The sequence below is a fragment of the Gymnodraco acuticeps genome, unplaced genomic scaffold (genome assembly GCF_902827175.1).
Source record: "Gymnodraco acuticeps unplaced genomic scaffold, fGymAcu1.1, whole genome shotgun sequence".
NCBI classification, from domain to species: Eukaryota; Metazoa; Chordata; class Actinopteri; order Perciformes; family Bathydraconidae; genus Gymnodraco; species Gymnodraco acuticeps.
In genome coordinates this window covers 6,730,660-6,755,464 of record NW_022990590.1, presented here as the reverse complement: position 1 = coordinate 6,755,464, position 24,805 = coordinate 6,730,660, and the positions used below count along the sequence as shown (strand labels likewise).

At 39.1% G+C, this 24,805-nt stretch overlaps 1 protein-coding gene across 8 annotated transcripts; it reads left to right on the top strand.

Moving 5' to 3' along the window:
• The first annotated feature begins 718 nt into the window (after window positions 1-718).
• On the top strand, window positions 719-24,734 carry zgc:100997 (uncharacterized protein LOC445211 homolog). 8 transcript variants are annotated; one of them, XM_034228673.1, is made up of 11 exons: window positions 719-2,512; window positions 3,257-3,318; window positions 3,410-3,505; window positions 3,646-3,678; window positions 19,156-19,239; window positions 19,360-19,452; window positions 19,572-19,798; window positions 19,920-20,113; window positions 20,864-20,946; window positions 21,571-23,048; window positions 23,808-24,734. In XM_034228673.1, exons 1-11 carry the CDS (start codon window positions 2,431-2,433, stop codon window positions 23,932-23,934), a joined length of 2,559 nt encoding a protein of 852 aa, XP_034084564.1. In that variant the 5' UTR covers window positions 719-2,430; the 3' UTR covers window positions 23,935-24,734. The 8 variants fall into 8 exon arrangements, with proteins under 8 accessions (XP_034084564.1, XP_034084568.1, XP_034084567.1 ...); XM_034228677.1 differs by having other exon boundaries at window positions 3,641-3,678; XM_034228676.1 differs by having other exon boundaries at window positions 3,641-3,696.
• The last annotated feature ends 71 nt before the right edge of the window (window positions 24,735-24,805 follow it).

Here is a 24,805-nt window from a genome sequence, read left to right as displayed (position 1 = left end):
TTTGGACAGGCAATGATTAGCAGTGTTCCCATGTTGATTTTACTTTGTGATTCTCCTTAAGGGAGAATTATTGACCTATTTAACGGTTTCATAATTCTTGTCATTTTAAAGTAAAAGTATTTCACAAAGAAATAAACAGTCGTTTAAAAAACAAAAAGACAATTTCAACCATTTTTTGAAATACAATGTTCTTTGAACCAGCCTATTGATATATGTAAAAAAAACAACCTTTAGAATATAGATAGGAACAACTGGTAACAGGTGCTCCTGAAATAAAGACTTCTGGAGCAGCGTTTTTATTACAGGTTTTCAGAGACGGTCTGTTTAAACTTGCACATGAGGCGAAATGTCATGCTAACTTTTACTGAGTTATTAGAAATCTACACACAGAATAGGCAATACAAACACCTGTGTATTTTGACCGTTTTGTTCCTATCTCTGATAGAACACAGGTTGTTGAAGCTAAATAGCTCTCATAATTGACAATAAAAACATCTTTCTTCCTGCACTGTCCACCAAACTATAAGTGTCTCTTCAGTGAATCTGCCCCCTCATGGTAGATGTCATTGATTGAACATGTATTGAAGTTCCCTGCCGAGCTCAGATGAGAAATAGAAAACTGTAATAAAAAGTAGGTCACGAAGCCGCATTTCACAGCTTGGTTTGTATTAATTTCATTCAACATATTAGTTCCACAATTTGAATTTAGGCTCCAACAGATACTTTTAAATGATTGAACACTTTACTCTTTCATTAAGGATTTATTATAATTACTCTAAATGTAAAATACCTATCTATTTGTATGTTTGATCTTTTCAGTGCAAAAAACACGAGTGTACCCTAAGCATGAGATTACATTCACACTATACATGCGTGAGGAAAACTAATGGTTTACTCTCAGGCAAGAAGGGTCAAATAGTTATTGACTTGTGTTGGACAGGTTAGAGCAGTCTGACTTACTAAATATATTAAAGATCCCAAAAAGTGTTACCAGAAGTCCCGTTGGCTTAGAGGCGAAGCCACATTTGGAACGACTTTTTAGTTTAAACAGTTTACAGTTTTTACTGAAGGTGGTGCAGTGGGGTTGCCAAAATGAGAGGCCCCTTTATGACAAAGTTTAACCAGACTCAATTTTCCACAAACGTCTCGCCAGCGACTATGGAGACTAACATGAAATAATTAATGGCATTGAGTGTTACAAACTGCTGTGTTTGGGGATCTAAAAAAACATTGAACACATGAATCTGTTACTCCAACTAGACTCAATTGTATTTCCATGTATCCACAGTAGCTTACATGTCATACTCCCACCATTGCAGCCCCCCATGCTGTTATAACACATGGCTGTTTTAGGGCTAAATGCCTTAAGGCCTCACTTTGTAGTCTGGTTTAAGCAGTGGTAAGGCAAGGCAAGTTTATTTATATAGCACTTTTCAACACAAGGCAATTCAAAGTGCTTTACAAAAAATGAAAGACATTAGATGGTAACCTAGTAGTCTACATTTACTTAAGAATGCTACATTTACATAAGGCATACTTTTTTTTTACCCCTCCGGGTGAAAATCAATATAAAAGAAAAATATTCTACAATATAAGCCCTCTAGAGTACTTTTGATGCCGGACGCAGGCCTTCTTTTTGTTAAATACTTTTATTTTACATTTTGATTTCAGAATATTTGCAGGGCTGCAAACTGTCAGGTCTTTTAAATTACTTTTAAAACACTTTCTCTTATGTTATTGTATTGCTTGTTTTATTCTCAAATGTAATAATATTGCTGTTTTTTAGATTATTTTATTCTCTGTGTATTGAAATGTGTTCGTTTTTTATTTAGTCTGTATAAGTCTTTATTATACCATGGGTTCTACTTATACTTAAGTAACGGATTTGAGTAGCCTATAACCACTGGGTATAAGATGGTGAAGAGGCCTATACAGACTTTTTACGTTTAAACAAGTTTCGGTTCCAGGTTTAACTATAAACCATAATAAAACGTTTCCACTTGCCTCAATAACGCATATTATGTAAAATAATGTAGGAAATCCTGGCTGCATCTGCTGGTTCCTGAAGAGAGTAATACTTTTCACTCCCTAAAGCCTGAGCTGAAGATGTATTACAAACCTCAGCAGGGAAACCATACCACCTGTAACCCACCACAGTAAACCCAGCTGATTCCCTCATTTTAACTCTGTGTGACTGCCTCCACATAGTTTTATGATCCGTAGCCTGCCAATAGGATTCAGGCTGAGTTCTCTCAGAGGGAGTGGAAGCTAGCGTGTTCAGGCAAGATACCCATGCCTCACTTTGCCTACAATGCCTCATCCTTATTTAGTCAGGAAACCTCAGAGTACCTCTAATTGCTACGAGAGTCTCACGTTTTGATGTGTATCTCCGCAATGGATCATACAAATATGTGGGAAAAGTGAAGTTGAATGAGAATGCAGGGCAAGGCCAACATGGATCCACAGAAGAAGTCCATGGGAGAGAAGGCTCAACATATTCAGCAGCCTGAAGGTACTGTGAAATGAAAGACTGACTCATGCTAATGATTCATATATTAAGCCACTGTGTGGTAATAGTACGTTAAATCAAGAAAACCGTAATTGCATTTACCAAAAAGAGACATTTTATTATCTTATTCTTCCTTAAATGTATTTCCTCAAAGGGATTTTTCCAGGTATGTGTATTTGGCATTGTGGCAACTGATTGCCTAATACACACTTCTTTTTTTACATGATTTGTTGTGTAGCATGTAAAACATGAGAAACAAAAGTAAAATAGGTCTCAATTGTCGTTAAATGTTGTCTTATATCAGAAAACACTTAGGTAGCCCCAAAAATACTTTATTTTCTTCTGACCTGAAGTATATCAATTTAGATTTGTGTTGTGAGTGTTGGATATATGAGCTCTAGGGCTGTCTGCCTTCTCTCCCATATAGTGGAATTAAATAGCACTGGGCTCATGGTGCTCTAATCTCCCAAAAGTACAATTGAAAAACTCAGCAAGGTCTCTTTCCAGAAATCATGACCCAGTTACTAAAGATAATCCACAGACTTTGTTTTGAGCATTCTCGTAAAATAAATATTTTCTTTCGAACTTTCGTTGCCATCCAGAAGCACAAGCCTGTCATCCATTAAGCCGGGATGCACACGTTCTTCAGCACAAACCACAAATGTGCTACAGAGTTAAAGTGGGCATTAACATATTCTAACAGTGTTTGGTAAATTACTGCATCTTAGTCCGTTTTCTCTTTCCCAGATGAGAAAAAAGCAGTGCAGAAGAGAACCTTCACCAGGTGGATGAATGGGTTTCTGCAGAGAGTAAGGCAGAAATCAATACAGCTTTACTGAACCATTATACTTCAGCTCATAAATGCAATCACCAATAAGGTTTTTCATTTGTCATTTCCAGCGTGAACCTCCGATTGAAGTGTACGACCTGTTCACAGACATTCAAGATGGAAGAATACTCATGGCTCTGCTTGAGGAGCTGTCTGGGTGCCAACTAGTAAGAGTCAAGCTAAATACTGGAAAAATATTAAAATACTATTAAGTTATTTAATTATCCTATGGTCCATTTTAGTTCAGTTCATTAGCATTCCCTGATAATGTTGCATACAAATCTGTTTTTATCTCACTCTAGTGCAGACCCGGCGCCAGGCCCTCCCATTTGACATTCCGGTAACACTTTACAATAAGGTATCAAAATGTGCTTAGTTACTGAGTAGTGAATAAGGAACGACTAGATAGTTAATGGTTAGTTAATGAGTGACTGTGATTGAATAACTGATGGTTAGTTACTGGTAAACAGACTGGGGAGCTACTGTATTAATGAATGATTCGTTAATGGTTAGTTAATGAGGAGTTCCTGGGTGACTTTGATTGAAGAAATGGTCCGCTGCAGCAGGGCACTTTTAAACCGGCCATCTTCGGCTGGCTTGGGTCCCACACTGGATCGACTGGTGGATGTGGATCCGACTCACGTGTTGCTGTCATCATTACTTACCTTACCATTACTTAGGCAGTTTGGGTACGGTAAACTCAAGTAATGCATACAAAAAGAGTAGTTACCCATTACCTAATGATTACCTTACCATTACTTAAGCAGTTTGTGTCCCCTCAAGTAAAGTAATAAATCAAAAACAGTAGTTACCCATTAACTCATCATTTCTTCACCATTATCTTATCAATAGTTAAGCATTTTAACAAACAAAAACTGTTGATGACAATGAAGGATCTACAGCCACTCAAGTTTACATTTTAGTTGAAAACACTTTTTAAACGTTTTGAAAAAAGTAATATATGATTATATAATGAACATGAGGAACATTACAACAAATGAAAAATAAAAACGACCTTTTATAAAATAAAACAAAACCCAAAGCTGCACTTTAATTATGGGCAAATAAAAAAAACAGCTGGACAAGAGAGCATCAATGTTTTAACGGGTCACAACTGCAGGTGACTCGTTATCAATAGATTATGTGGAAGAATGGACAGCGAAGCATCTCCTATGTCATCTGGCATTGATTCTGAGGACAACAAACACACAATGTCCTTTAACATCCATGTTGCACGTCACATCACCACATCACTGCTCACGTCACTGTCATAGTATATACACATATTACAGAATTGCAGAATAACTAGAAATTGCCAAGATAACATTACCGTATTTTCCGGACTACAAGTCGCACCGGAGTATAAGTCGCTCTTGTCAAAAATACGTGTCGTTAAGAGAAAAATAACATGTAGGCTATAAGTCGCTTCGGTGTAGGCTATAAGTTGCATTTATCCACTGAAGTTTTCATCCTCTGTGTTGCTGTGAAGGTCTCACTATCACTGAGCTAGCTATCCATCCAGTTAAACACTTTCAAAGAAACTCCAGCACAGATGTCAGCTTTACTGAAGTTTAATGAATTGGTGAGACTGTAAACACAATACAGACATGGCACACTGTTATTAACTGCCCGACTGACTGAGCTGAATAAACAAAATAATCCACACAATGAGCTATGGCACATAATACTGATACGCTAATTAGCCTAGCCACTAATTAGGTTAGCCACTCGGAATTCTCACTGTATTTATACAGTTCCACAATAGGAGTCGGAAACAGGCCTCAAGTTATTTGGTTTAATAACTCCTTTGATACACACTATACACTTTGTCACAGGTTCAGTGTTGTGCTAGTTACTGAAAACCAGTAACTAGTTACCATTACTAGTTACTACTCTTCATTTCAAAAGTAATTCAGTTACTTTACTAGTTACTTACACCCAAAAGTAATGCGTTACTGTGAAAAGTAACGTTTTCGTAAAAAAAAAGTGCTCCCATTAATGCCCTTATAGCCTTCCTTTCAGTACTGTTATTGCATTGGAGAATAATACAATCTGTTGATCAACTTGACATGCATTATATGCAATCTGGATTGCATCGATATTAGCTGGCTTTCCATTTTTGTATATTCTTTCTCCAGGTAGTTGGAAAAAGTTTTCCGTCCCATATGCCGTGTGCCGCCCGGACATGCTATCATGCTAACTAGCTCCCTGAAAGCGGGTGACTCCACTGTAGCAATAGCCTGCATGTGTTCTACAACATACCGTGCAATGGCTTTATCGACTTTTCCCTGGCTAGCAGTCCCTCGGTTAAAATCCAGCCCGTATGTGTGTGTGAAAGAATGTCTTTCACACACACATACAGGTTTTGGGCCGAGGGCGACACCGTACTTCCGGTATCCACCATTTCACACGAGGTGCAAGCAGAATATCATAGTCTAATCAATATCTAGTCAACTCTAAAATACCACATATATGCATTGGCATGATAATATTATTGTGACAAGTGGGGTATTCACCTGGTGTTTCTAGAAGATAGACGTAGATGCTGCCAAAATCGACCGAAGGCCACTTTCGAGAGTCGTTTTCCATACATCTGCAGGCAGTCTGTAAGGGCAATCGGACAACCCACACAGCTCTAGTTTACGCTGGTAACGACCTAGAGCACACCCCTCAAGTCCAGAGATGTAATCCGAAGACATGCAGCGATTTCTTCGGTCGTTAATTCAGAAAAAAAACCTAGTGCGCTCTGCCTGGCTACGTTAGCTAGCTGTTTATATTAGCACCTCCAGGATATTAGCACCTCCAGGAAAATGGCGTAATTCTATATAGATATATGGCGCGCGTTGCATTGTGGGTAGCTCGTGACGTCACTGTGTGTGAAAGAATATGGGACGGAAAACTTTTTCCAACTACCTGGAGAAAGAATATACAAAAATGGAAAGCCAGCTAATATCGATGCAATCCAGATTGCATATAATGCATGTCAAGTTGATCAACAGATTGTATTATTCTCCAATGTAATAACAGTACTGAAAGGAAGGATATAAGGGCATTAATGGGAGCCCTTTTGTAAAGTAACGAAAATGTTACTTTTCACAGTAACGCATTACTTTTGGTGTAAGTAACTAGTAAAGTAACTGAATTACTTTTGAAATGAAGTAACTAGTAATGGTAACTAGTTACTGGTTTTCAGTAACTAGCACAACACTGCTACTCAGTAACCAAGCACATTTTGTGTACCTTATTGTTAAGTGTTACGACATTCCTGCCCTCCCCCAATAAACACGTTTTTTATTATTTATGAACATTTAAATATTTTCTTTTAATTATAAATGAACTGTGAACTTTAATGCTACGATGCATGTGATGTCAGATAGTAATGTAAGAGTAATACATGAACAAAAGTTATGAAATACTATATGACAGTAAAACAAGAATACAGTTTAAAAGGGGAGTGATTTGTAAAATATCCATAAAGAAAAAAAAAATCAGTTTACAGTTCTGTTTCATATGGGTGTTGTTGAGAGATGTATCCATAGATCTCTTAATTTTGCTCTCAAAGTGCAACAGATTGATGCTTTTAACTTCAATATAAAAATAAAAAAATCTTCCCGGGGGAGCATGCCCCCGGACCCCCCTAGAGCAGGTTAGGTCCACCCCCCACAAAAATAGCACTTTACCCCTGCTTACACCTATATGCCGTGAGCTGATTCATTGTAACAGTCGCGGGTGTACTGTGTATGTGCGTATGGGGAGTGTTGCATTAGAAAATTAAACTGTAGCGCCCGGTACATTAATGGGAACATGTTTGAGCAGCCTCTATGAAACGTCAAGCTACCCCACAGCCCCCCCAAAAGAAAATCTCTGGCGCCGCCACTGGCCGCGGCACATGACGGTTTATGTGCCCTCCCATGAAAATCATATGCCCTCTCTGTAGATTTGTTCTGGCGCCGGGTCTGCTCTAGTGTCTGTAGGCTACAGCAAATATGAAGCTACAGCCAGCAGGCGGTTAGCTCAATTTAGCATTGGCTTAAGATTGGAAAGAGAATGAAAAAGCTAGCCTTTGTCAAAGGAAACACAATCCAACTTAAAGCACCATTAAAGCTTGGTCGAGAAATAGGTAGTCTCAAAAAACGTTATTGTTTCCTTTTGTCACAGCAAAGCTAGCTGTCACCCCATTTCCTGGCTTTATGCTGAGGTAAGCTAACCGGCTGCTAGCCGTAGCTTCATATTTGCTACCAATCTCCGTATCTAACTGTCAGCAAATAAGTATGTTCCCTAACACCAGAGTTGGGAGTAACGCGTTACTTTGTAACGCGCTACTGTAATAATATTACTTTGCCGGTAACGAGCAGTGTAGCGCGTTACTTTTATAATTTAGTAATCACACTACAGTTACTAACATTGCCCCGCCACGCGTTACTTCGTTACTTTTATAAAAATAATCACACTCACTGACAGACAAGAGGGGTTTCCGCCGCAGGTTTACAGTCTATGGTTTATATACATGTAGGCCTATGTAATCTGCGCGATTTGCGAGACCACATCTCCACGTGCAGTGCTGCATAAACATGGCTGAGTCTTTTCATCTGTAAACTCCTCTTATTATACATCCATGGTCAACTCCCTCAATGGGGCCGCTCGCTCTCTTTTGTTGATTGCCCTCTCACGGGTGAACAATTCAATGTCCCGCTTCATTGTAGGAATTCTGCCATGTCTCTACCATTTTAGTTTGACCATCTCTGTTACTAAGTTATGGAATACTAAATAAATAAGTAATTAGATACCTTACCGTTACTGCGCTCATAAAGAATGATAAGAATAATGCGTATTGAACTGGTTTCATTAATTAGTGTCTTGACGTTTCACAGACTGTTAGCTTGTTGTGGTAGGCTGGTAGCCTATTTTAGAGCATATACAAAGAAAGACTTGTGTTATGTCTTCCTTAATGCAATAGTAATTGGGGTTGCAAGTGGAGTCTCGCAGAGGCAAAACTGTGGCGCGCTTACACTGTAGGTGCGCCGCAGTCTGCGTGATCTGCCTGTAGGGAGGGACGGGCCGGCCATGCGAGTAAAGTAACGAGTAAAGTAACGAGTAAAGTAACAAGTAAAGTAACGAGTTACTTTATGTCGAGAGTAACGAAGTAGTGTAATATATTACTTTATTTTAAAGTAATATGTAATATGTAATATATTACTTTTTTTTAGTAACGACCCCATCTCTGCCTAACACCAGTCTCACTCCCTGACGGCCCGTCCACACGGCGGCGTGCGTTGAAGCTTCAACGCTTCTGCCCAGCCTGTCCTCCTACAAAAAACGACCAAATAGGTCGATTGTTTAAGCAGCTTAGATTACGACCCATAGCCACGTTTTAAAGTGTAGCACCTCTAGTGGTCGTGTAAGAAACAACATGCTCCCGTTTATTCACAAATAACCCTCTCTGGAAAATCCTAAATTGTAGAATAGTTTGGCCATTAGAATGCTTTTTGATTAGATTTCTAGCGAGAAGTGTATATTGTACGTTTAGAATCCACGTCCAGTGGATGTGTAGGATCTATAGTTTGATACGAAGATCATTTGACATCTCACCAGGATAACGTGTATCTTCCATGTAAAGTTAGCGTGGGTGAAAACTGTTTTTCCGGTCTCGAAGTTTTCATAATAAAACCGGATATATTCCCCTCACTGTCAAAATTACACAGTGATATCTGCATTACTCATCCACTAAAAAACATCAGTTTATCCTTGTTAATTACACAATATTGATTGGTTTAAATTGTGTACAATGCTTTTGTGTTTTTAACCTTCGATTCAGAGAAACAAATAGTTTTTTAGGAGTTTAGACACTACAGTTTCCAAAGACACTACACTACCCAGAATTCCCAGCTATCGTTTGGGACTACAACATCCGCCTTGCTTTACAAACCCCGTGATTAGTCATCAAGCCCTGTGATTGGATGTTGGAGTGGCAGTGTGACAAGGTTACGCTGAGCGTCAACAGCTCTTTGAAATGGAATGGAACCACGGCAGACTTTCCAAAACTGGAATTGGACGGGTCCAGCCCCCGGGTCCAGCCCCTGGGTCCAGCCCCTGGGTCCAGCCCATACATCCATGGTCCAGCCCCAGAACTATATATATGGCTATTGTGTGTTTCGCAACATTATATGGCACGTCTCTTTATAAGACGTTTTCGTATTTCCCACAATTAGAAGTTGCCAGTATTAAACTGTGTACACCCTGGTGATTTAGGGGATATGAAACACAGTGGTGTTATCAAATTTAAAACATATAATTAATAAATGGGTGAATTAATATACCCACATGACACCTAAGGTCAGAAGAGCTTTATTTAAAAGCTGGTCTTATGTCTGTGACCCCTCCTGTTGTTCATTGATAAGCCTGAAACATACACTTGTCAAGGTTCAGAGGCAAATATGGCAGTAGCCATCGATCATCTTAAGATAAGATAAGATATACTTTATTGATCCCAAGTTGGGAAATGTTTTTGTTACAGCAGCATACTTTGTTCTACTTCACTACAATTCAGAGGTTAACCTAGTAGTTTTACTCCACTACATGTATTTTAGTTACTTTGCAGATTCTGATTAATGATGTGAAATATAAACAACCCTTAAATCAGACTTTAGTTACACCTGAGTCAAATTCAGGGAAGGTAATTGTCAAGTGCCAAAATAAACTATTGGAAGTTAAGTACTTTGTCAGACTTCAAATGTATCTGTGGATAACCCCCAAAAAATGTGTTCTTATTCAAAAGAAGACCTTAACTTAAAGTAATCTTTAATGTTTAAATAAAGCCTTATTAGTTTTGCACATCCTCCTGTTAATATCTTTGGACGTCCTGCACTAAACTGTTTTATTGTAGAGATCACTACAGTATCTTCTTGATATTTTCAATTTTGTATGTAGGTTACTCTTAATATTTAAATGTTTTCAACAAACTTCAATAACGTGCTTTAACCACTAGGCAGCGCGGGTTAAAAAACCAGTGGTGTAGTTAATAAAACATAATAATATCAAACATAATATGACTATTAACTTTATTGTGAAATTAAAACAGAACGGTAAAGGAAAATACAGTTTCAGTCTCTCAATTTGAAGCTTATGCATTGTACCATGAACATGTATAGACCTGTAACAGTCAACAGCATGAGGAGTTGGAAAGGTAGTAAATAATATCTTTAAAAACTACAAAAAAATCCCTTTCTATCAGCTGTGCACCGTTATGGTGTAAATATAACCTATACCAATTGGATCAAATATAAAAGTCAGCCGAATTAGTGTTGATACTGTAACGCTGCGTCCACACTACAGCGTCGACAGCTTCAAAAACAGTTTCCAACTCGTCTGCCCATTCACTTTGAATGGGGTGACGTCACGTTGCCTCGCTTTTCGCCGAACTGAATTGTGGGTAGCATAGTGGTCCGTCTCCGGCGTCAGAAGTTGAGCAATGTTCAACTTCTGACGCCGGAGACGCCGGAGTAGCCAGCGCCAGCCAATCAAATCCCGTTTCTGAAAATCTGACAGCTCAAGCCCTAGCCAATCAAACCGCGTCTAAGCTGGGAGAGATATCCCGCCGTTCATTTCTATATTTCAAAAAAAGATGGAGGAGAAACTAATTATCGCCGTAGCAAATCACCCGGTTTTGTATGACCAGACCCTCTTCACCTACCGGGATACAAACCGGAAGAACCAGTCATAGAGGGAGGTGGCAGAGACAGTGGGTGAAACTGGTAGGTTTTCGCCTGTTTGGGGAGTTTATATATATATTGCTCGCATAAAATCCCCGGGGTTTTTTGCTTTGTATGTCGGGGGCGGGAGATTCATGTGATTGGTTGTTGGTCGCGTTGCTCGAATAAAATCCCCAAGCTTCAGACACGCCCAGCTCCAAGCTTTTTTTGAAGCTGTAGTGTGGATGCTCCGTAAGGAGACGTATTGTGTGAAAAGAAATGGAAGATGTTGTTTAATTGCTAATATATTTATGATCCACGTCACGTATTCAGTTTTGGCGGCATTTCTTACAGTTTGTCAAAAGGTCTTCTGATCAGGGCTCTATAAATAAATATCTACGGCAGATATGTAATATTTAATGCAGCTGAACCGTTATGTGATGACTTCCAAAGAGAAAAGCAAGAACACTCGGAATAAAGTATTATTTCATTTAAAACATTTTTTTTTCAGATTTCATATCGGATAAACACCATATCCCGACATGCATTGCTGCAATGTTTTAGCCTATCAAAACCTCTGAAAAAAGAAAGGTGTCTCTCAGAATCGAAAGAGAAAAACCTATGGGAAAAACACAAAAGCATTGTACACAATTTAAGGCGAGACACCCCAGGTGAATAGGCTACTTTTTTTTTTAACTTAAAGATATCAGCTAGACATTTCTCCAGTTAATTACTTACAATAAGGCAATTGTTTTTTGTATCACAAGTTTCTGAAATAGCATGTTTAAATATGCAAATTATCCATTATGAAATATGCGCATATTTTAACACATTTCAGGAACCTAAATCTGAACTTTGGATAAAGCCAGGCTCAAAATTATCGTTTCATTTTGTAGTCATATTAGTATCTAAGGCTTTTACAGAAGGGATTTTGGATATCTCTTTATATCACTCCATAAATCAGAAAATACTGTCAACAGCCCTAATCAATCGCCATGTTCTTAGGTATAAAATGAATGATATGAACAAACTAGGGCTGTCAAACGATTACAATTTTTAATCAGATTAATCACAGCTTAAAAATTAATTAATCATGATTAATCACCATTCGAACTATGTCCAAAATATGCCATTTATTTATGCATATTGTTGTGGGAATGGAAAGATAAATGAAAGAAGGCGGATATATCCATTTAACATACAGTATCTATGTTTATTATAACATTTTTATGCGTGTCAAAATGAAAGACAACCCACACACCTATCAATCATCAAACCGTGGGGTCTTAATTCATTACGTGTTGATTTCTATCAACGGGGGAGTATTTCAGGAAAGTCGACGGGGGGGGGCGGCTATTCGAGTACTTCATGACCACAGAGTGTGAACGTTGTGATCAGCTGTTTTAGCGCAGTTCTCTAGTGAAGGGGGGGGGGGGAGTCTCCCTCCGTAGCCGGTTGGCGTAGTTTTGGCCACAATTCAGTTGTACAGACCGACGTTAACAGCAGCCCTGTCTGTGCACACGGAGACCGACTCTGTCGTCCGGTGATCTAACCGCCTTCTGGAAAAGCTTCACAAGTACGTCGGTACGCAAATTCGCTTTGTGACACAAGTGACGGTACGCATTTCAGAGAGATTACGCACATAACCTGCGTACCAGTTATGTGCACCCCTGTACTACAGCAAAAGTATTCTCCGTCGGGACTTCCTGCAACAACACCACGCCGTTATCAAAGATGTTCTATTGAGAAGACGATCACTACGTGACAAAAGTTTTCAAAACCGTGGCTACTGAAATCAATCTTACTAACTGCTGTCTGTGCAATTTACTCTGCGCGAGTTGGCAGACTTTATTTTGCTTCCTTTAACATCATTTTTCATGGTGGGGCTAAGCCATTTCTTGGTATGGGTGTAGCCTACCCCAGCCATACCCTGGCGCTGGTGGCACGTATGGGGCGGGCCATTCTGCACATGCGTTAAATATTTTAACGCAATTCATTCAAAAAATGAATTACCGCCGTTAACGCGATAATTTTGACAGCACTAGAACAAACCCTTCTGTAAAAGCCTTCATAATATTGATAGGAATATAACTGGAAGGTTTGGTGTATCTACGTGCTACTGAAGTGGACATTTCGAACTCAGAGTAGGAGGAAAAACTCATTTTGAGAAAACGACCTTTAAAGATTGCTGTGAGGCGCTAGCTAAACCCTCCTGTTCTTTGGATGACAGCTTGCGCATCGACACACTCCGTGAAGGTATTTCATGTTCGGGGTCATTTGTTTTTTGTGTAACCTTTCTTCGTGCAAGTGACAATTGTTGTCGTCTTCTCCGTGAACGTTTTTTTCGCCGTTCTTTTGCCATATTGAGATTTACATTTATAGCGGAAAGCTAACCAGGAAGTGTTAGCACACCACGTGACGCATCTGAACGAATCACGTTGTCAGAAATTGACACCAGCCAATGAGATTTTGTTTCATGTTTTAAGACCCCTTTGTACTTTTACGATTGGTTGCTGATACAAAGGAAATGACCATATTTGGATCTGATGAGATTGTGCAGGAGAGACGGAGCTTTCCAACGATATCTCTCATGACATGGTGCACACAGCGGTCACTTTTGGTGAATTTAGGAGATATCTACAGAAGCAAATAGACAAACTATAGTAAAATAAACACTTAAATGTGTATTTTGTATTTTGTACTTCCAAAAGCCTGAAAGAAAACATGTTATGGAATGAAAATAGCACAACATCTCAAAATTGACCAGTGCATGAAAAACGATGTTTTTGCGTGCCGTGTCTCGCCTTAAACCAATAAATGTCGTATAATTAACAAGGATAAATTGACGTTTTTTAGTTGATGAGTACTGCAGATATCACTGTTAAATCATTTGATCATTGGTTTTATTATGAAAACGTTGAGACCGGAAATGCTGTTTTCAACACGTAACTTTACATGGAGGCTGGTCGTATGAGTTGGAGGACTTGTTGCTTCTGCCCATTCACTTTGAATGGGGTGACGTCACACTTTGCCGAACTGCATTGTGGTTCCGTCACTTCGCTTTGCTCACGTTGCTCGCTTTGCTCACGTTGCTCGCTTCAAGAGCAATGTTCTACTTTTGAAGCTTCGACTCCAATCGAATCATATGCCAGTACAAGCTCTAGCCAATCAAACCGCGTGCTTGTGTGTCCGGGGCGGGAGATTCATGTGATTGGTTGTTGGTCGAGCTTAAGACACGCCCGCCAGCAAACTTCAACGCACGGCGCCGTGTGGACGTAAGGTGATAGTCCAATAGCGACGCTTGGTCAGGGTCCCGTGGCGTGCAGTTGTGACGCACCGAGTCTCCTTCAGCTTCATAAACGGACGCAAAGAGCTTTCAACTGATTGCAACGTATTCCCATCGGCGGCGGTATTTGACGCTCAGGGAAGCACCGCATGGGTCCATGTCGGCGGCAGTTAAAGGCAATGTGAGCATCCATTCCCATTGGATAACGGAGGATTTTACACCCGGAAGTAAGTATTCTCCTTACTGTCGATTGATTTTACAGTGATATCTGCACTACTCATCAACTCAAAAACACAAGATTATCCTTGTTAATTACACAACATTGATTGGTTTAAATTGTGTGCAATGGTTTTGTGTTTTTCCCCTTCGACTCTGAGAAACAAATAGCTGTATCGGAGTTTAGGATGGCCGAAGACACTACACTACCCATAATCCTCAGCTATCGTTTGAGACTACACCATGCGCTTTGCTTCACAAACCCCGTGATTAGTCCTCAAGCTCTGTGATTGGTTGACCTCCGACTGTATTCCATATGAAAAAAAACGTTTCGTAAAAGATTAAATCATACTTTATTCAGCAGTGCTTGCTTTACTCTTTGAAAGTCATCACATAAATGCATTGTAATAAATGGTTCGGCGGCATTACATATTACACATCTGGCTTAGTTATTTTATTTATCTACAGAGATTGGGCCTCAGAATAGACCGGAAACTATTATTTTACAGTTCTGTTTTAATTTCACAATAAAGATAATAGTAATATTTTGTTTGATATTATTATTTTGTATTAACTAGAGGACTGGGTCATGTTAAGACCATCTTTTCTGTGTTGCTGTGGGTTTTTCCCATCGCTTTTGTGTTACAAATATCAAAACAATATATGTGGTCGTCGAATATATCCGTCGTAAACTAAACCGGAAATAGCAGTATATTTTATTGTGTTAACACCATAGAATATATAAAGGTTAACACCAGAGGTGGGACCAAGTCATTGTTTTGCAAGTCCGAGTCAAGTCTCAAGTCTTTGCGCTCAAGTCCGAGTCAAGTCTCAAGTCATTGTTTTGCAAGTCCAAGTCAAGTCTCAAGTCAGGATGGGCAAGTTCAAGTCAAGTCAAGTCCTAAACTTTGACAAAACGAGTCATAAACAAGTCATTATGTGTTTTTCACCAAATGTAATGACATCGATCAACAGAATAATACTTAATAATCAAAATGCTCTTTATTAGTCACATTAATAATTTAATAATCCATTTTCTCTCTGCTGGTAAAGTAACGTGTGTTTTTCTAATTTAAGAGGGATCAGTAAGGTAAGGCTACCGTGACGGTTTGATTCAGAAGGAGTTTAATGTATAAGATCCCTGATGTTGAGGTAACCAGAATGTTTATTTCCACTGTGTACAACATGTTATAAGGGACCCACAATCTATCTTTATGCAAGGGATAATGTGCAGCGAGGCGGTCTCTATGGGGAAAAGAACACCTGAATCTAGATCCCTCTGCAGGTGGTACTTTAAGTATATTTTGATGCTAATACTTTTGTACTTTTACTTGTAACATTTTGAATGCAGGACTTTTTATTGTACAGGGTTCCTGCAGGTTTCGCCAACTCAAATTTAAGACTTTTTAACACCTTTTTAAGACCACTTTGAATAGAATTTAAGACCTATTTCACGGCAATAAAGTATGAAGGAAAATGTATATAAAGAAGAAATACGTCCCATAATCACTTACAAAGTAAATGTATTCATGTTCAACATAAGAACAATGACTGAACACAACAGCGTAATAGTACAGAACTGTGTTAGCGTGTTAGACAAAAAGTGTGTATGTGTGTGCGTCTGTGTGTTAGGGCTGTGCAATTAATCATATTTTAATCGCAATTACGATTTTGGCCTGCCACAATTACGAAAACAACATAATCGGAAAAACGATTATTTTGCTTTGCTAGGTTGTGACAGTGCACCACAACATATTTGATCTAATGAATTTTTTAGTAATGTATCATTTATTTAATTAATTTTTGTATTAGTTTTTCAGTTGAATTATACGTTCAGGGTAATCAACAGTTAAAAATATACTGTTCAAATTATTATTTGTTTTAAAGTTCAATAAATGGATGTTTTCAAAGTCAATGAATAATCATATTTAATAAACGTGATATTAATTATTGACCAACATAATCTTGATTATTGCCATAATCGAGCAGCCCTAGTGTGTGTGTGTGTGTGTGTGTGTGTGTGTGTGTGTGTGTGTGTGTGTGTGTGTGTGTGTGTGTGTGTGTGTGTGTGTGTGTGTGTGTGTGTGTGTGTGTGTGTAGAGTGAGCTATATTCAGAGCTCTGCTGCCTTGGCTACACTATTTCATCGTTGCTGTTGTATGATTGGTGTTTAGCTACGGTATTTAGCGTCTACAGCACCTCCGCTTTTAGGGTTGACGTAGACCCAAACTTCGCCCGGAGGTCCCCCGGTGTTGTTGCGGGAGCTGCTGCACTAGCTAACACTCCACTAGCTAACGCTACATTAGCAAAACAAACGCTAATTTATTTTGCAAAAGGTGCAGCGGGCTTCAAACACGTTCCCTCCACTGGTTTCAACCAAGCACTAAATTAGATGTGTTCCAACAAAATACGGTTGAACTTACACTTCCCCATATTTATTTGTAAGTAGATTCGAAGATAGGCTACATGAGCTGAAGCTTGGTTGCTGGGTTACTAGCTGGGTGTTCTCCAATAAGGGGCCGGGGGAAACAAAGTTAGTGATTACTGGTTCCATGTTGATTTAATTCAATACAAATTGTTCGGGGGAACTGAAAGGCTATTACCGTACTGGTTACTTTGCAGCCCGGACATTTCCCCCAAAACACATTTAGACGCTATCGCAAGATAGAAGTATCTTTCAAATCCGATAATTTTTAAGACCTTCTGAATCATATTTAAGACCTTTTTAAGGCCTTAAAAACCCTGCTCTGAAGGTTATTTTCATTTTACAAATCCTGCACTCAGCTTTGCTTTCTCCAATATCATTGAAAAGCAGCCAGATGCTGCTTCTTTTTTCGGTTTTCGCTCATTACTTGACTTTTTCCGATGCGCTTGCATTTAAATCCGTCTCCCCGTCGCTCTGTGCAGCTGGCCTGTACCACTACACATGCTGTGCCCCCCACCCTTCTTTCACATAATGGTATGATCCTAGTGTGTCCTCGCATATGATTGGCCGCATGGTGGGCCAGCTAAATAAAGACCCGCCCCTGCCTGCAAGGATTCTCAGCAAGAGTAGGAGCGGCTGAAGATTCTGCTTTCCCCGACGGGAGTCTGCTCTTCTAGCGGTAGCTCGCGATCGGCGTGTTGGAGACCTCTGAATTAAAGTAGCAAGTCACCTCAAGTCAGAAGGCTCAAGTCCAAGTCAAGTCCCGAGTCATTGGTGTTCAAGTCCAAGTCGAGTCGCAAGTTTTTTGTGATGTTGTCAAGTCGAGTTTCAAGTCATAAAATGTGTGACTCGAGTCAGACTCGAGTCACACATTTTATGACTTGAAACTCGTCATGTGACTCGAGTCCACACCTCTGGTTAACACTGTAAACTTGACAGCTTTTTAACCCGAACCACCTACTGGTTAAAGCACGTTATTATACGTTTAGAGTAATTGCAATACAGGTAGATTGTGTTGCTTTTTAATTACTGTTTTTAAATGCCTTTTTCTTAATGTCTTTCATTTTTGTAAAGCACTTTGAATTGCCTTGTGTTGAAAGGTGCTGTATAAATAAACGTGCCTTGCCTTGCCTTGCCTAAGGTCTGCTGCATGTTTTGTTGAATGTGTTATATTTGATGAAAACATTTAAATATTAAGAGTACATACAAATTAGGAGGAAAGTAGAAGGTCAATGATAGAAATATAGAATAGAAAATATCAAGAAGGTACTGTAAATGTTCTCTACAATAAAACAATTTAGTACTGTTAGTTTAGTTTAGTTTAGGATGTACAAAGATATGAATAGCAGGAGGTGCAAAACAGAGAAACTAATTAGGGTTTATTAAAACATTAAATAATACTTTAGGTTAAGGTCTTCTTTTAAATACATGTAAGCAAAAAGTTTTGGTGGTATCTACAGATACATATTAAGTCTGATATATTGCATGGTTTGTTTTGGGACTTGACAATCAACTTTTCTGCAATGTTAACTATGTTGAAGCACTTACGATGGACACGTTCGAGTCCAGTTTTGGATAGTGTGCCATCGATGGGTTTCATTCCATTTCAAAGTGCTGTTTGACACTCGGCGTAAACTTCGCGCACTGCCACTCCAACATCCAATCACAGAGCTTGAGGACTAATCACAGGGTTTGTCATGCAAAGCGGCTGGTGTAGTCCTAAACGATAGCTGAGGATTATGGGTAGTGTAGTGTCTTCTGCCATCCTAAACTCCGAAAAAATATTTGTTTCTCCGAATCGTAGGGGAAAAATACAAAAGCATTTTACACAATTTAAACCAATCAATGTTGTGTAATTAACAAGGATAATCTGGTGTTTTTGAGTTGATGAGTAGTGCAGATATCACTGTAAAATCAATCGACAGTAAGGAGAATACTTACTTCCGGGTGTAAAATTCTCCGTTATCCAATGGGAATGGATGCTCACATTGCCTTTAACAGCCGCCGACATGGACCGAGGCGGTGCTTCCCTGAGCGTCAAATACCGCCGCCGATGGGAATACATTGCAATCAGTTGAAAGCTCTGTGCGTCCGTTTAGGAAGCTGAAGGAGACTCGGTGCGTCACAACTGCACGCCAAAGGAACCTGACCAAGCGTCGCTATTGGACTATCCTTAATGTTCCTTTTCTAATGTTTTTATTAGCTTTACAGGTTTAGGTCTTCTTCCCACCGCATTTTCAGACTGAACAACATTTCCAAGGCCCTGGCTTTCCTGGATGATAGACATGTTAGTGTTTTTCGTTTGTAAATCAATCAATTGATAGTGCTTTCATGTGTGGCCTATTACAATAACATTAATCCTGATAAACAAGATTTCAGTTGACGTCTCCTCCATGTTGTCTCTCAGGTGAAGCTGCTTGGCATCGATGCCTCTGGCATTGCTGATGGGATTCCCTCTGTTGTTCTTAACCTTGTCTGGAACATGATCCTGTATTTCCAGGCAGGTTTTGTCCCCCGTTATCTATAATGCTAATGTCTTAATGTATAATTTCACTCCTTGTGTGCAATTTGTCTTTGTTGCTGACCTTACATCAACTCCTCCCTTTCCCTCTAATGCAGGTAAAAGAAGTGACAGCAGGCCTCCAGAGACATTTATCTTCTAGCCTCTCCTCCTTATCAATGAGCAGTTACCCCTCCTCCAGCGACCTCTCGCCCCCGCCAAATGACATTGGCAGCTATTTCTGCAGCACCCTGCCAAGCAAATGCAAAAAGGCTGCCAAAGAGCTAAAGTACCATGGGAAAGCAATCAAGACTCTACTGCGATGGGTCCAAAGATGCACATCAAAGTGAGTCTGAAAAAGATCCAACTGCTTACAAAGTCATTTTTGCAGTAAAAAGGCTCCCAAACTCAAGCATGTGTGAACTGGCTGTGTGATTTTTCAATTAAATGCAATTTTAAATGTGTAGGTTTGGAGTGGAGGTTCATGACTTTGGGAGGAGCTGGAGGAGTGGGCTGGCCTTCCTCGCTATGATAAAGTCCATAAACACAGCCTTGGTTGACCTAAGGGCGAGCCTGTCCAGAGAGCCAAGAGAAAACATTAAGCTGGCCTTCATGGTAGCCCATCACAATTTGGACATACCACCTCTGCTGGAGCCTGAAGGTAAAAGCTTACTGAATAGAAAGTGCCTCACATTCATTTATTTATATCCACTAAGACAAATATATTTCTTCATAGACAGTACTACACTAAGTATGTGCTTAGAGCCCATTATGGTGTAATGATCTCCCCTTTCAAAGGGCTTTAGGAATAAATCAGAAGCACTTGTCTCATTGCAGACTCATTTAGAAGACCTCACTTAAAGCAGCAGAGATCCTTGCTGTGTGTAGTGCCAATTTTATAATATCTGCAGTATCACACAGAGCCCAAAAGTGGCCCCAGCAGGATGATCTCCTTGGCAGGTTTGGAATGTTCAGTACATTTAGTTAGCAATTTGTTATTCAGAACATTATATGACGATATAGTGGAAGCATGTTTACCTGAGCACCTTTACATTTTAATTTGAGGTACTCTCTTTTAATGCACTTTTCTACTTTTGATTTCACCAAATTTGATTTAATTTTTCTCATACAAAATAGTTAAAATATGCTCCAGCTGAACAAACTTCAACAGTGAAATTGTGCTTTTACATTGCTGCATAAGTAATAATAATTATAAGATATACAATAGTATTACAGTGACTTTAATGCATTAAGTACTTATATTTTTTATTCTTTTGAAGAGTATACATTTTCAAAAGTATACTATATGTTTTTCCTAAGTGATATTCTTAATGCAGGACTTTAATTGTGGTTGAGTATATTCAGTGTGGTGAAATAACCCGCTAACAAACGGAAACTATTCTATTTGCAGATGTGTCAGGCACTTCACCAGATGAACAGTCCATCATCACCTATGTGTCGATGTTCCTGAGGTTTTGTCCAGACAAAGACGAGGTTAGTACGGCAGTGAATAGTTCAAAAATGTTTCCTTTATATTTTTTTCTGAAAGTCAAATGAGAACATTTATATTACTATCATTTAAGTATTTTATATATATATATATATATATATATATAGTTACCACCAGTTGGTTGGTTTAGTTTAGTTTAGCTTAGCTTGCATTAATACAAGTGAAACATCTTGCCTTGCTCGCTCCAAGCCTAGCCTCTCTAATTAAATTATATAGTTCTTGTTTAATAAATAAAAAAACAAAAGTTTAAAATCATAGTTTTTTGTCTTGACCAGAGATTATGTGCAGGACTATTACTTTGCTGGGTGCAGTCTTGGAGAGGTGCCGGTGGGCAGTTGTTGTTACGTTGGGACTTTGCAGGCTAGCTGTTTCCAGTCTTTACGCTAAGCTAAGCTAACAGCTGCTGGATATAGCTTCATAGCTGAATATCTATGTGGACATTAATTATCATAAAACGCTCATTAAAAAAAGAGAAACGGCTAATTTCATAAAATGTCAAACTCTTCCATTGACCCTCAAAGCAAACTGATTCACAAACACTATGAACCACTTTTTTTCTGAGTTAATAGTCATATTGTGTACCATCACTAATAAACCCTATATTACAGGATGATACAACAGATATGGAAGTTCCTGATATCCCACATTTTGGATCACTTGAGTCTGTCAGTATTGGAGAAACTCTCGCTGATGACCCAGATGCCCAAGCATTGCTCCAGGGCATGAAGAAGAGCAGTGAACAGCTACTCTGGAAACGGTGGGCAAGGAGATCCCAAGGGAGCCCCTGTGCCACCTCACTTCACACAACTGAAACCACGTCACCATTCAACCAATCGAAAAGCAGGAGTCGAAGCATTTTACGGCCTCCCAGTCCACTGGATGCAGGCGTTGCCAACCAGGATATCCGATCATGGATGGAGAAAGCACCTGCGGATCAGGAGTACAGCAAGCCAAGGGTGGACGAAAGTCACTTTTCTTTGAGCTCAGAGGAAGGAATCTACAGCTTGTCGGCACTGGACTCAGACGAGGAGGATGCCTACAGCTACATACTTGATCTGAATAAAGAGGTTTTTCAACCATATAATCAGATACAAAAACAAGTTCCGAGGGTTGAAGAGGAAACAGAGGAAGAAATGTTTCTGAATGGAGAGCATGCTGAATCAAAACATCTGGAAGAATGTGAGATTTTAAACGGCAGTGGATGTACACATCAAGAAGATTCCCTATTGCAACATGTTGCATCAGAAGTCAGGGATCAGTCAGTGGCTCATAGGATGTTTGATAGGGATAAAAATGAAAGGAGTTCCACAGAGGTGGCAGACAGCATAGCTGCATTTGATATAGAACCAAAGGAAGACAGCAGGGAGGAACAGGAAGATGAGAGAGTTGTTAGAGGACAGAGTAATGACGCTGGAGATGACTCTGAGGAAGAGAGGGAGAAGACAGAAAATGCTAGATTTGTAATGCATGGACATGATAAAAGGGATGCTCTTATAGATGAATCCAAGAACACAAGGGTTTTCGAAGCCGCTAGTTGGAATAGAGAGGTTGAGGAAGACACTGAAAAAGGGCTTTTTGAAAAATGTCGACAAGTGAGCAAAAAGGTGCTTGAAAGTGAAGAGGAAGAACATGGGGTGACATTTGAGGAACGGCAGCAGGGGGAAGAAAGAGTTGAAGAGGATAATGTAAAGGAGGAAGAGAGGGAAAAGTGGGGAGGTAGTGCCAAGGTAGGAGAAAATGGTAACATAATAACTGACAAGGCTGTAAATGAAGTCAGCAGAGCTGATGCAACTACAACAAACTCAAAAGAAGAATATTATGGGAAATACAATGCCCAAAAAATAAATAATTTATCTTCTAAAGAAGAAAACAAGGCACAGTACAATGATGAAGTCATGAATCCAATGGATTTTGAGAAAGTCAAAACTGCAGAGCTTAACGACAGAGACATTAAGACTGAGAAATGTAAACTTGCTGTCATTAAGGCAACAACAGGAGACCATCCTGCCAAAACTGCCCCCAAAAATAACACCAACGGAGGTGTTAACGTCCATCCTGCCTCCAGTGCAACTTCTTGGTTATTCGGGTAGGTTATGTCAATTAGGATTTGAAAATACAAGCAGGGTTGACCATTAGCCAAGCACTTTAGAAAAGTAACTATTTTTCAGGCTTCCCAATTATATTAGTTGTAGTTATTTAAAATGTTTAAAACAATGGGTCTTCAATTTAACACAGAAACATAGAGAAGCAGAAGTATTCTCATTTCTAGATAAACAACATATATTTTGTTGGCTGCAATAACAACTGATGCTAGTAATGCTACGCTAAAACTGAGAACTACCTGTGAGGTGGATGAAACCTTCCGCTTCATGTTAACATTTTCATTCTTCTGTCAGAATACTGTTTTAGATAACAAGACCCCATTAGAAGGGATCTCAAATATGGTCTCAAAAGCTTCATATACCATGTGATGCTAAGATATAACTACATTTTCTGATTTAACAAGATCATTATCTCAGAATCAGGAGGAATGTTGTCATTGTATATTTTTCTGAGGTTATTATCTTGTTAATGAGGGAAAACAGGGCAGATCTTTCTTTTCCCCTTGAAAAACCTCTCCAAATTCGTAGATAATAATACGTCATACAAGTATTAGTTGCAAGAGTGTAACTTTACCAAACCAAATAAAGAGCATGACATAGTTAGCCTAAACTACAGAATTAGCATTACAAAAATGTAATTGTTATCGTCGTTTAAGGCTTTAATTCAGTTATTATAACATAGACGTGAAGTGCCTGATTTTAGCCTGAAACTAACACTCTGTGTTTTATCTTCTGTCCAACAGAGAAAGAGGATTCCTTTTTCAATCTCCAGCAGCCTTTTGTGGCATAACCCCATTAGAGCTGGAAATGCTCTTGCTCCTGTGGATCCTGCTGTACTGCTACTTCATCTTACCTCAAATGAACTTCTGAGTCACCCTGCAGTGAGCCCTCCCTATTACCAGATGTTTAATATACTACCACCTTAAAATCAATTGAGGTTCACCTTTGGACATTTTAGAAATCTGACTTTCAACCCAACTTTTATCCAATTGACGTCTTTGACAAATTTAATCCTCAACTGTCTATCACATTTTTAAGATTATTTGTGGTTTCTGAGTGCACATTGTCGTTACTGTTCTTTGGGTTGTGTATCTATCACCTTTTATTTAAGTTTCTCAATGCTTTATTTTGTATAGTAGATGTTTTGTATAGTAATGCATTTACTAATATATTTTTTACAGAGGTGAATCTCTTTTAGCTTACTCAAAAGGATTTATGGTTTATTGAGCAGACATTAAATGTCATCTCAAGAGTTGAACTGTGAAATCACACTTATGTCCTTGAGGTAGCATTTTAAACTAATGACAGGAAAGAAATGTAAACTACCAAATACGCATGTTTGAAGCTTGATCTATAATTGTGAAGTTCAAAGATTTTGTGTTTAAGTTAAGTTGCTAGGCTTCACAAATTGGACTGTTGTTTCTTCACCAGTTAACAAAGGGAATGCATGCCACAAACATTGCACTAGCAAGCAGCTTAAAGTCACTCCTGTCATTGGTCCTTAGATTCCTGATGAAATATAATTCAATCATCACATCTCAACTGTTTCAACTGTATCTTATCATGAATGATTAAAGGCCTGTGGAAGTGTGCTGTGGTTTACATAAGAAAACAAACCATATCTGTCTTCACTGACTATTGTAACACCTAAATACATTATGCCATCTTTAGAAGTCTCAATCAGATTATTGTCAGATTGTTTTTGAATGTGTGGTTTAGTTGTGCATTTGTGCAGGCAAGT